Source organism: Labrus bergylta, chromosome 17 (assembly GCF_963930695.1).
Source record: "Labrus bergylta chromosome 17, fLabBer1.1, whole genome shotgun sequence".
Lineage (NCBI taxonomy): Eukaryota > Metazoa > Chordata > Actinopteri > Labriformes > Labridae > Labrus > Labrus bergylta.
In genome coordinates this window covers 2,484,400-2,497,065 of record NC_089211.1, presented here as the reverse complement: position 1 = coordinate 2,497,065, position 12,666 = coordinate 2,484,400, and the positions used below count along the sequence as shown (strand labels likewise).

The 12,666-nt window shown below is 41.1% G+C and overlaps 1 protein-coding gene across 2 annotated transcripts in view; it reads right to left on the bottom strand.

The window, feature by feature from the left end:
* Positions 1-7,337, bottom strand: part of rxraa (retinoid X receptor, alpha a) — a 109,085-nt gene extending 101,748 nt beyond the window's left edge. For both annotated transcript variants that reach the window (XM_065965931.1, XM_029276748.2), the window contains exon 1: positions 7,022-7,337. In XM_065965931.1, coding sequence (XP_065822003.1) covers positions 7,022-7,049 — 28 coding nt within the window. In that variant the 5' untranslated portion in view covers positions 7,050-7,337. The remainder of the gene's footprint in view (positions 1-7,021) is intronic.
* Positions 7,338-12,666: the final 5,329 nt, after the last annotated feature.

Genomic DNA, 12,666 nt, shown 5'->3' with positions numbered 1-12,666 from the left:
AGAATTCAAATGACTTGAAGTAATTAAAGATACTCCAAGAATTCATGGCAAAATTAGCAGAACAGCTCATTTAGAAAAAGCTGAATCTATTTCTAGCCGTCTGCAAATAAAACTATCCACAGTGAATGGATAGCATCACTTACAAGCTACATGTCCGGCTGTATTTTGATCCCGAGAACTGAGATAAAAAAAAATATGTATGCTGTGTCAGGTTAAACTGGCATATGGAGCAATGCATAACAACATTAAGAACATGTAGACATTAACCTCTAAGAACGACCTAAGGGTGGTTACCCAATTTAAAATAAATTATGTTTTTATTTTACTGTTAGTCAGTAAGTCTGAATAGAAATATCTGCTTCAACTAGAAACTGCACTTGGAACATCCCACATTATGGGCATTAACAAAATCTTACCTAGGAATTTATCTGATGTGCAAAATGTATATAGAAGAGCTTCTTTATAACAGAGAAGCAAAATTGTCAGTTTGCAGGTGTAACCTTGCTCTCAAAGCTGCTGCCTTCTGCTTATACCCAAACACCCATCAACCCATGCACACACACACACACACACACACACACACACACACACACACACACACACACACACACACACACACACACACACACACACACACACACACACACACACACACACACACATGCACACACAAAACATAACCAAGGTGTTTTGCATGCTGTGGGATTTCCGTGGCCCTGTGCCCAGCGGTGCGCGGAAGCCCCACCCACCTGGCATCTGGCAAGGTGACAGACAAACATAACGGCGGCGGTGGCGGCTCTGTGGGCGGGGGGAGTAAGGAGGAAGGCGTGAGGCACCCAGGGAAACCTCCCTTGCTCTCTGTGACCTCAAAAAGAAACTGCAATGAAGCAGCAAGAGACACTGTCTTAATTACCTTGCTCTGTTTCTGCTCTGGCGGCATGTGTTTACATGTACATACACACACACACACAGACACACAGCTTGTTTTGAGTGGATGTGTGTGTGTGTGTGTGTGTGTGGATTAGTGTGTGTGAAAAGACAGAGTGCTGTGTATACACCTGAATATACAGTTTTATAAAAACAACATCACAGTTGGAGTCTACAATCCGATTCTTTTTGTTTCTCTGCGGTGTGCCGAAACATCAAACACACCATTCCAGCTTTTGATCCTATTACACTGTGATAATATCACAACCAGTGTAACAGATACATATCATTAAATGCAAAGCAAAAACTCACTGGAGTTTAATGAAAATTCTCGTACCCAGATGCAGAACATAAAAATGATCTCCACTACTGATACATTGTTTTACACAACTTGTCTAAAGGAAATAAATCAACATCTCCTTGTAAATGTGTGTGGATCTCATTGGGGCCAATTATAATTACTGTGGGAAAAAATGTGGGCAAAAAGAAAAATAAAATGACATGAAGGAGAATAACATATCTAGGATTCACTGGATTCGTCATCCCTCTCCAGTGAATACCCATCAAAGCTCATGTGCTCATAACTTAATTACAAAACACATAATAAGTGCCAAAGAGCCGAGATATTTCCATGCATTACGGTGATCACAGAGGAAGAGTCGACAGTTGTTTTTATTATTGAAAACATGCCAACTTGAGGATTGCGGAGGAGTATAGAGGATAGTTAGCCTCTGACAGCAACTGTCCTTTTTTTTTTCTTGGCAGGGTTTTAAACAACACAACATAACCACAATATGCCAAGTTCTTCATTTCCGCTGCGCTGCTTTTTTTTTTTTTTTTTTTACTTCCTCTTGCTTCTCTTTCTCAGAACACAGAGAAGAGAGTTCTGGCTGGAGTAGGGCAAACCGACCTTCCTCTCAGTGTGCATTACGAGTGCGATCTGGTCGAATCCCCACAGAGACTATGTTTCCACTTCAAAAGAGTGGCTGTACGCACCCTGAATACTGCCAACCCACAGAAAAGCCATTCAGACACTCGGTGGAGCTGCAATAAACCATGAGACTAAAGGTGCTCAGATGATTCCAACACCGAGGAGGGAAAGTATTCACAGCAACAACCAAGCTCCTGCAAATCCAAACTGCTTCTGACTTCAAGAATGGGAGGGAATACTGCCTCTCTGTACTTTATATTATTGTAGAGTCAATATTGTGGGATTGGATAAAACAAGAATTGTGAAACCGCCATCATGTTTCATCATTTGATACACATGTCTCAAACTTTTAAATATGATATCTTAATTATCTGCTGACCAGAGCAAAAATAATATTAAACACCAACCTTACAACTGAAAGATTCCTCCTGACTTATGTTGGCTTCATGCAAATGTCGGCTAAAATTACAAAACCTGGCATTTGAGGATTCAAAATGAGAATCAAAACACACACTTTATGTCTGATGGTGGTGATAATTTGTGAACCCTTTTCCACATTCATGTTCCCTTTCTTCATCTATGTTTTCATTTCATTTCTAACTTTCATCTAGGAATCAATTTCATTCATTTTGCGTAGCGTTTCAATGATCAAATGTTGCTAAAACTAAACACAAAACTGAACGTACGTAGGAAAAGTGAATATAAAATCTGTTTTGCTGCACTTAAATTTGCATTTCTTATTTTTTAAGCATATTTGTATTGGCACAGTGTGCATGCCAGGCATAGTTTAAAGAAAAAAAAACATTCCCTGCCAATTGAGAACAACTGTTAAAAAGTATACTTTAACTACACACCTAAGATGCAGCGTCAATATTAACACCACAAATCCTAAACCTCAGAATCCAAACACAGAAAAACAAAGGGCAGGAAATAAGGAAACAATAGACGAGATAAAAGAAGAAGAGAGAAAACAGACAGAACTACAAGCTACTGTCTTTAAACACTTTAACCAACAGATTGAACGCCAAAGGCAAATTCCTGAAGTGATCGAGCGTATGAGGAGCAAAGGTCAAGGTTTGAGGTGCAAAGTTCAGAGCAGCCGTTATCAATAAAAGACCTCCTGCGAGTGAGGAGCTCCTTACACAAATAATTAACGAGCCTTTGAGTCATTTCATGATTTGTGCATCACAGAGCCTTCCAGCAGTTTTTTTTTTTTTCAGATTCAGACTAAGTTTAGAACATAAACAAGTGTGGGCTGCTGAGGAGAGAGAGCATGACAGGCTAAAATATGCACTGTTTCATCTGGAGCCAACATTCAATGTTCGTTTTAAGATGAGCAGAGATATTCCATGAAGAGAAAAAACACTGGTCTACACGTCATGGCTGTAATATGAATAATTTCAGCATTAATCTTTTCTTCTTCTCTGGTACTGTACGGTTTGGAGTCTGGCAGGGGTGATGGGTGGGAAAGTGGAGGGTGGGCATATACAAGGCAGCCAAATTCTCTTTGATTTGCTTGAGTTAAAGGCCTCATGGGTGACATTGAGGGAGAAGAAAAAAAAAGAGAAAGGAGAGGGAGAGAGAGAGAGAGCTGTCACTTTAAGCCATTAAGTCTCGCTATAAAACTCCTCCAATAAAAATGACAGCTGCAGCCCCTTTCCTCAAAAGGGGAGCAAAAGCATCACATCAGGAACACAAAACTGGACGGCCGTAAAAAGACAAACTTGGCCAAATGCTTTTGGCGGTGTAATTCCACCAGCCCACTCCCACCACACACACATGCACACACACATGCACACACACACCCCTCCCGGCAGACACATACCTTCTCCCTGTATTACCTTTGTTCCTGAGTTACTGCCAGAAAAGGAATGTCTATGTCTCTCACACACATACATGCACACAGAACAGCATGTATCTCAGTGTCTCATCCAAGACCATGAACTTCATTGATTTCTGGAGTGCGTGCTGAGGATACTTCACACACACACACACACAAAAACAAGACAGAAAGAGAGACAAAGTTTAGCTGAGCCAGATTCAGGAAAAATAACAGTGCACACCTTAATAACAGGTGGTGAAATAGATATCTGAAGTGAGCTTTCGAGACTTTTTTTTGTTTTCAATAAACTGTGATTAATCAAAAGAGGATGTTCTGTTTTATAGCCATTGGTAGAGAGGTTTATCACATTAGTACCCTTAGAAACAGATGATTCTGTGTATAAGAGTTTCACCATTTGAATGACATCCAGCATAGGGTGGGAAATAAGGTAAGGTCCAATTCGCTGATTGCCACAAAAATGTTCTATTAAGCCACCAAATGTAACACGCTCAACTCTTATCCCAATACCGTTAGCTTTTGCAAAAGAATAAGAGACTCTGAGAGCATAACCTGATGTAACATGTGTTTATAAATAAATCTGAGTTTTCAATCTTAATAAGTAGGTCAATTATAATAAATAGCATCCTGTTTTAAAGTTGTTGCAGCTCATTGATAGCTGTAATAAGTTGTCTTTACGGTCATCTGAAACTCTGGCAACCTAAAAATATACATACACAGGCCACATGTTTAAGGGGCATGGTGACCCCTGTCAAAAGTGCTCAAAAATATTTGCATCTGTCCTCATGTGTACAACGTGTTCTATCCACAGACCCTGATCTGGATGAGCTAAAATTCAATAATTCCAATGGCGCAAGACGTGTAACACCGAGCAGGTAAAAAAAAAATCATCCAGGAGAACTACTTAGGTGCAGACATTTTTTGCCACAATATAATCAACTTAATAGAAAATCAATACAGATAAGTAATATGGAACAGGTTTCCACACTGTTAGAAAACTCACATTGATTAATTCACTGACAGACTGTCATGATCGGCCTCATATTGCTCCGACAAAAGGACACACTTTCCTTTCAATGTCATCCTTTCAGTCCTCATGGCTTAATGTCAGATAAGGAGGGGGGCTGACAGCGGGATCAGACAGCAGATCAGCAGAACAGTGCCGTGGATATGGTGCCAAAGGGGGGATGTCGTCATCACAGCCAACAAGCGATCTATAATTGTGAAATGTACTGGCTGTCATTTCAAACAGTTGCATGTCAGAATTTCTAATGCAGCGCGACAGATAATTACGCCGGGTAAACGGCTAATCGATACGTTCAAGGACTTTGCAGATAGCGCCGCCCTTGAAGTGGCCAATTAACAATCAGCACTCAAGTGGACTTTTGATTCAAAGTTTAAATATAAAGGGGGATTTCAGAAGCGATAGATTATGATTATAGGCGAAGAAAAAACTGCTGATACAGCATATTGTGTGACTGGGAGGGAAAAGTGTCACTCCTCCAAAACAATTAAGCTTTACACCAACCACAACAGCTTTCACATAAGGCTTTGCTGTCCGCTTTCAAGTGTCTGCATTGGGCTACTCCGAGTACATTCAGACCGACTGAAACTTGAATCACTTTCAACGTGGACACACAATACGGAGCACCTGTAATAACAGCCTGTCAGTGTGCGTGTAACACAGTCGGTTTTGGAGTATTTCTGGGAAGCCACATAAAGGGCGTTGTGGCGACAGTGTCAGCCTGTAACAGAAGAAAGCCACCCGGTGCCTCAGAAGTCCCCGTGAATCTCCTCGGTGCATCCGGGCGGCTGATGGTACATGTCAAGGTGTAACATGACGCCCTCATGAAAGAGCTGCAGACACAATAAGAGACAACTCGGAATTGTATCTGTGCTACAGGGGACAAGGGTCCGCTCTGTTCACTTTGACAAACTCACAGTAGCATGAATGATTTACAGTGAGGTGTGTGACAGACACTATTTGAGCTGTAAACTAAAAGAAACCTGAAAACTGAGACTGGCTTTAAGACTGATGGTTTCAAAATACAAAATGTTATAGAAATATTATTTACTGCTTCTTCTGAAAAGTCAAACATGTCCTACGTAACTAGTTTCAATGCCCACTTTCTTTTTAGTCTTACTTTCTGGGAAAAAGATAAGCATGCAATTAAGATAAAAGTTTCCATTTTCCTCTTAAAAGATGTAGCCTACTGACTGCAAAATACAAAACCCTTCAGTGTGCATCATAGCCTGTGTTTTTTAAGAACATTAAATGTCCATTTTATTATCAACAGATAGTTCTTATGCCTTGAAGCCTCAGTTCAGGGCTGAGAAATGACAATATTTGTATTCAGTTCACACCTGTGTCACCTTATTGTAACTCATGTTAAGTTGACAGTCCTCTGCAGCACAGTTTGAAGAGAAAAATAATAAGTCAAGCAACTTTTACTGAGCCCAGCGCCAAGTTTAAATCACAACTTGTTTTTCAAACCACCAGCTAGACATTCAAAGTCAAACGGAAGTCAATATAGCCGTAAGTTAAACCAAGTCACGAGAAGGACGACATACGTTTACAAAAAAAACTTTTATTTCCATCAGTGAAAACAACGTGTAGGCTACAGGGCAATTCAGCTAACCTAACTCAGCAACTCGACGCTAAGAAAGTTATGAGAAAGAATAGAATAGAATAGAATTACTTAATTGATCCCAAACTGGGAAATTGTGGCGTTACAGCAGCAGGTTGTACAAATACACGATATGAGTAAAAAAAACACTCAGAAAAAAAAAAAAACACTCCCTCTGAAAGCTCTCCTTCTGATTCAAAATGCTTGTGTGTTGTGCTTTACGTTTTATATCTGTTCCTTCCTTCTTATTAAAGCGCTCAGGACAGAGTTTCTCCTTGTCTTTACACTCCTCCACATGAAGCTAAAATACATTTAAACTAAGTTTGAAGCTAACTTGTAACAAGTCCTTTTAGTCGCAACGCGCCGTAACCCGAGCGAGATGTCAATCTGTACCAAAGCCAAATGCCGCCAGCTCAATTAGCATGAGATAGGAAACATACAGAGGACACTTCAGGTTAAAGATACGACAAAAGAAAAAAAAACATAAGTCAACATTAGTTAAATAAAAGAAGGCAGAGTCCGCTACAGCTCGTCAACAGCTCTATATGATGCGTTTGGCAACTCGCTCCACACGCTGTCAGAAGAGCAAAGGGTGCAGAGAAAAACGTTTCACACACATTTCCCGGTAAAAGTCCTCTCAAAACGCTCACTTTATAAGACAGAGCAAGTCTTTGTCATGAAACAAAACAAACTTACCCAATGACAAGAATGGTTTGGTTTCCATGTCTGTGTGGTAGGTTAGCTCATGCCAGCTGAGACGACCGCGTTTAGGAGTTTTTTTTCAGAGGCGGCTGCCCGAGCAGAGCAGACCAGACCCGGCTGCTGCTGCTGCTGCTGCTGCTGCTGCTGGGGTCCTCTCTCTCTGCAAGTACACGGGACACGGCTCGAAGCGGTAAAAGTGACAGGTCGATGTCTGATAGTCTTAAAAGATAACCTAATGTTTCAACCTGATGTTTGCTCACTCAGCTGCTGCGCTCCTCTGCTCTCCCTCTCTCGTACTGGATGTGCACTGCAAAAGGGACCTGCGCAGGGGGTACTCCCACCAACGTCTGCCGAGCTGCAGCGACACCACAGATACAAACACGAGCCTTATCGTGAACTTGGAAATTAAAAACACAGAAGTAAGAACAAAATATACAGTCCACTTCATCCTATGTATTTAAAAAAAAAAAGTAGGCTGCAGGTTCCCCCTGGTTACAGGTTTCTAAGTCACTCGGAGCCCTTTCAGCTACTTTTTTTCTTTTCACTGCTTATCTCCTGTTATTTTAACCTGGTCACATCTGTTGAACCAGGGCTCTTGGCTCAGTCGAAAGATGTTTCTACTGCATTAACAATTAGCTTATCTCTCTCTCCCTGGAAGCTGCCACAACATTAATGAAATAAAATAAACAACCACAAAATAAAGTTAGGGTTTCAGAGCTTCTTATTCAGTCTGAATGTGGAAGAAGGGATTGGAGACCCCCTAAATTACTCCCAAATCTTGTATATGCCTTGAAATTCAACACCATAATGTGAAGTAGCTTTAGCTGTAGCTTTTTTTTCTGATGCAGATCTAGGTGTATAAATCTTTCTGCAGCATCAACACAGGACATTTTTTTACAGGGTCTCCCAGTAAAGGACAAACACATTGCTTTTTTCCCAATTAAATTTCATAAACAAACACCATCAACAAATCCAAGACTCCAAATGAAGTCCAGTCCTAGAAAACTGTGCATGCTTAAATTTTAACAATATAGTTCTCCACATCTGCTAATGTTTACTAATGTCATGCTGCAATCTGCAAACACTGCAAAAAAAAAAAAAAGATATATATTAAATGCAGACGCAGGAAAGTTTGGGGCAGATGAGCCCCCCCCCCCCTCGGCTGGCTATACAGCACAAGGCAGCATGCTGAATTTGCATACCATTAGAGCAATACTAGATCCTGATCTATAGCTCATTGTTCCCTGCTGCTGTATCTATTCTAGCCATGACAGTTTACGCTTAATTCAAGCCACATCCGTCTTGTGCGCACCTCCTCCCCGTCAACACTCAGTCCTTCAGAGACAGAGGAGGCACATGCTTCAGGAGAGTGAAAAATGTCCAAGCTTTGGCCCGCATCTTGAAGGAGAACCACGGATGCAGGCTTTACATTTTTTCCCCCACATAATGTAAAAATCCCTTATGCAGTGCATATATAGAAAAACTAGGGTATGCATATGCTTCCTGCAGCCATCCTCTAGGCCCCTGTGATGAGCCTGCTCCTATTAAGTACTCGAAGGTGTTCAGCACGTTTGTACTGAGGCGAGATACATAATTAATGCAATGCATGGCACATCAAAGATCAAAGGCAGATGTGCAAAAAAAAAAAGAGAGAGGAAAGTTAAGTCTGACTGGGCACTGATTCAAGGTGTGTTTGTGTGCAGGGAGTGTGTGTACATTTTGTGTGCAATGCTGTAGAGGGGGGGAAGGAGCCCTGTGGATGTCTGATTGTTCCACACGAGGCTCTGCTTTTGTGTGACTATCCCCTTCATCTATCTTCCAAGCAAACAATGATCCATCATCAGACGGTGTCATGTTAGCACAGTGATGTTAAGTGACTTAATTGGGCGGGTAAATGCTCATAACAGGGGCAGAGGGAGGGAAAGGCAACGATTGGACAGCCTTGTTGGAGCTTGGTTCATGTTGCTGTTTTGCCTCGGGTCTTTTACCCTGTAATAGAAGACAGACACAACACTGTCCTTTAAACACCTCCATCATGGCCCGGGTTCTCTCATCTGCCCACTAGAATGAGCTGTTTAATCCTCAACTCCGGCCATGATTAATAGCGCTCTGACCCTTCACCTCCATCCATATAAATTCTCCGGCGGCTGTTTTGGCTCTTCAACGCCCCACACTCTTGCACGCTGAGGTCTCGAGTCTATACTTAACTCTTAATTGCAATATCTCTTGGCTCAGCTCTGTCTCTTGTTTCTTTTCCACTCTTTCGCCCAGTTTAACTCCACTTAAAGCATGTGGGTTTGGGCCTCAGGGGATGGGAGACCACCGTCATGATACACTCCGCTAAAGTTGCTTTGACAACCAGCCTCCTCCTCTTTCTCCCTCTCTTAAAGTGGGTGATAAATGAGACAAGGGCCTTTTGGTCTCCTTTGTACTTTTACCATTCACAACAAGCTCATCCATAAAAGCGATTATGACCTCTTTCACTGGCAATGACAATGGTTTCCAATCCTAAGGAATTTACTATGATTTTTTTTAAATTACTAATAACAAGGAAAAATATGAAACAAATTTGTATGGTGACTGAGATGACTTTTTAGAATAGATAGTGTCTCCAACCACACGCATAGGTATTCAATTTACAATCATATGAAGCAGGAGAATACAGCTTTTTTTTTTCAAATTATGTGACTCTGTAGCTCCCAAAACAGTCTTGTGCTTGAACAGATATCTGAATTCTTTGTAGATTAGTCAGCAAATTGTTTATCTCAAAGCTGATGTGGTTTATATTCAAAGGAAATGTCTGACATCTCTCTGTTCTCATCTTTCTTTTTGATTCCAATTAAATGTTGGACATGATCGAGGTCCGAGGATAAAGGTGTGCTTCAAGGAACACAAAAAGCATGTGAGATCATCGGGGCGTTTGCTGAGGTGTTCAGCATTGTCCGCCCCGAGGGAAGGTCTTGATCGTCACATCCACGGGTTCACATTCCTTAACCTCGGGGTCAGGGCTTTTGTCTGAGGATAGCACTGAGGCAACTTCCCCTGCGGAAATCAACAAGAGCTGACACACTGAAGGGCTGGAGACGGACACAGAGGCAGGAAGAGGGACCAGCACAGACACAGAAGCACATGCAGGGTTGTAAACATTGCTACTTTGTCTTAAACCTCGAAAAAACGGCAGGAGGAACACAGTGTGTGTGTGTGTGTGTTAGAAGTGCACTGGATACCTTTTTATAAAGCCTATTTTTTTACCAACACCTTTTCAATATATTTGCAGTCAACACACCATTTGAGCTAGACTGACTTAACTGGTTAATTTAATGGTTTTAACTGAAATTCATTGCAAAAGTCGACTTTGTGTACACTTTGTGATTTGTTTGCAGGGAGAAAGCTGCAATAAATTGCCTGTTTGTCCTTGTTTTCATTATCACAGATTAACTACATTTCAATGTTGTTGCCAGCAATTTACTTGGCACGTACTGTACTGTGTGATCATCACTAATTGGAAAGGTGGCCTTATGGTCTCTATGACAATAAAATCAAAGTTATTAAAGTGGTGAAATCTTAAAATGGAGCCGACTTGAAAAGACTTAAAACAAGTATTTAAAAAAAACAATTAGACCAGCAGCAATCATTGCAGATACGATTTTAGCATGTTGTTTACACAACTTGAGTTTGGTGGGTCTGCAAACCGATTTTTCTGCTTAAGAGAGATGAATGAAATCCGATCAAGGTTTGAAATTTGTCTGTAAAGTAGAGTAAAAAGAACAAATGTCATCAGCTGTTTTTTCCTGCAGCAGCTCCTGAAATTTTTTATTCCACAAATTTGAAATGCAAACCATTTTGAAATAGTCATCAGAATCTATTCCTGATCTATGACGTGCCTTCAGTATAAAGTTTATTTCACCTTAAATGCACAGCGCAAGTTTGCCGTGCCCTGTTTTCACAGACAGAGTTCATTTCATTGAAGGTGATAAGAGCTTAGTGGATATCTGCCCATCAAATCTAACTGATGGACGGCATGAATCCCGGCGCAGGGCCAAGATATGGCAGTTTAAAAAAAAATAAAAAAACGCACAGTATTTTCCTAAATGATCAGAGCCCATTCTGCTCAGGGCTGTTATCAATATTGAACATTACATCAGCTGTATCACTGACTCTCCACGCTGGTTTCTCAACGCTGCCACAGGCAGATGAGAATCCCTCGACGGCGGCGTTGAAAGCTCGGGCATGCATCATTCTTTAATATCATATTAAGGTGAAATTGGCTACATTTAGACAGACACGGCGATAAATCCCATCAGCACTTGGCAGAAGCTGCTTTTATCGCAGAGGGGCAGAATCACCCTCCCTGCAGAGCATCATCTTCTTACCTCCGATTGAGTCCAGGCATTATTGCACGATGATGGAGCTGCTGTGCTGCTGGAGCCGACAGATTGAGGAGGTGACTTATGGCTGTGCAAAGGGTTGAAGGTGTTGTCATACAGTCCTTTTCTTTTGGCTCACATGAGATGAGAATACAATGTAATGCTCACAGAAGATGTTTCAGTGTGGTCTGTTTTTACATTAAGTTGTTAAAAAAAGTTAAATATTCTAAAACACATAAACAGGGGTATGAAGTTCCACTGTCAGAATGTCCTTTTCCCATCAGAGAATAATCTTAACACTTATTTCCAATCAACCTGTCTCCAGTGTGTTCATTGTGTGCAAAAGCTAAGAATCTAGGTGCCTGATCAGTTTTTTTTTTAATCATGAAATTCCTGCAGCACCATTACATGTAATCTGTCGCTCCACAGACTTGAGTTTAAGTAGGTCTACAGCACGTTACATAAGATCTGTCTCATCCAAAGCCCCCATTCACACAGCTATCTAGGTCTCTGTCTGGAATGACAGTAGAACTTCTGTTTTGCTGTTTTGTGCTCAATTTTACATATTTCTGTGCAGACACTTATCACCAAGATGTGCTGGAAAAATCACTTCAGTAACTTATTACCATTTTACAGACACCATTTATTCCCTTTGCATTGTGCTGTATCGATGCAGATCCCCCACTTCCTAATCCTGCTTTGCATTGCGACATTGTTATTTAATATATCCTTATCCTCGACATCACACTCAGGGTGCAAAGTTTAAACGCTGTTATAATCTGAGCTGGGCACGCAACTATGAATCCAATAAATGTTAATCATCAGCATTCATTTTTTTTAAATTAATTTCTGAAGTGGACGTCAATTTGAAACATAATTATTGGAATATTGAACTTCTGCAAAATGGATTTCCGTCATTTTGGTTACTTGAGCCGTTTTAACATGCAGTACTGAAAATATCTGGATAATTTCAGGAGGACTGCTTCGTAAATTCTCCTGACCTGGCTGTTCACACATGCTCCTCACAGCTGGAGACTATTCCCGTCAGATGGGAGGGGGGGGGGGGGGGGGGGGGTTAGGTGATGTGAAAAAACGAGGAAATAGCAGACGAAGCAACAGAGATTGCTAAACCACGCTAAAATGAGAATATTTGCCTTTATATTAATGCGACATGTAGTCCAACTGAATGACAACATCAACAAAAGACTGAAGAACAACATTATGCCAACAGAAAACATATTGCAGCCGTTTAATTAAGTGCACAGAGATCGT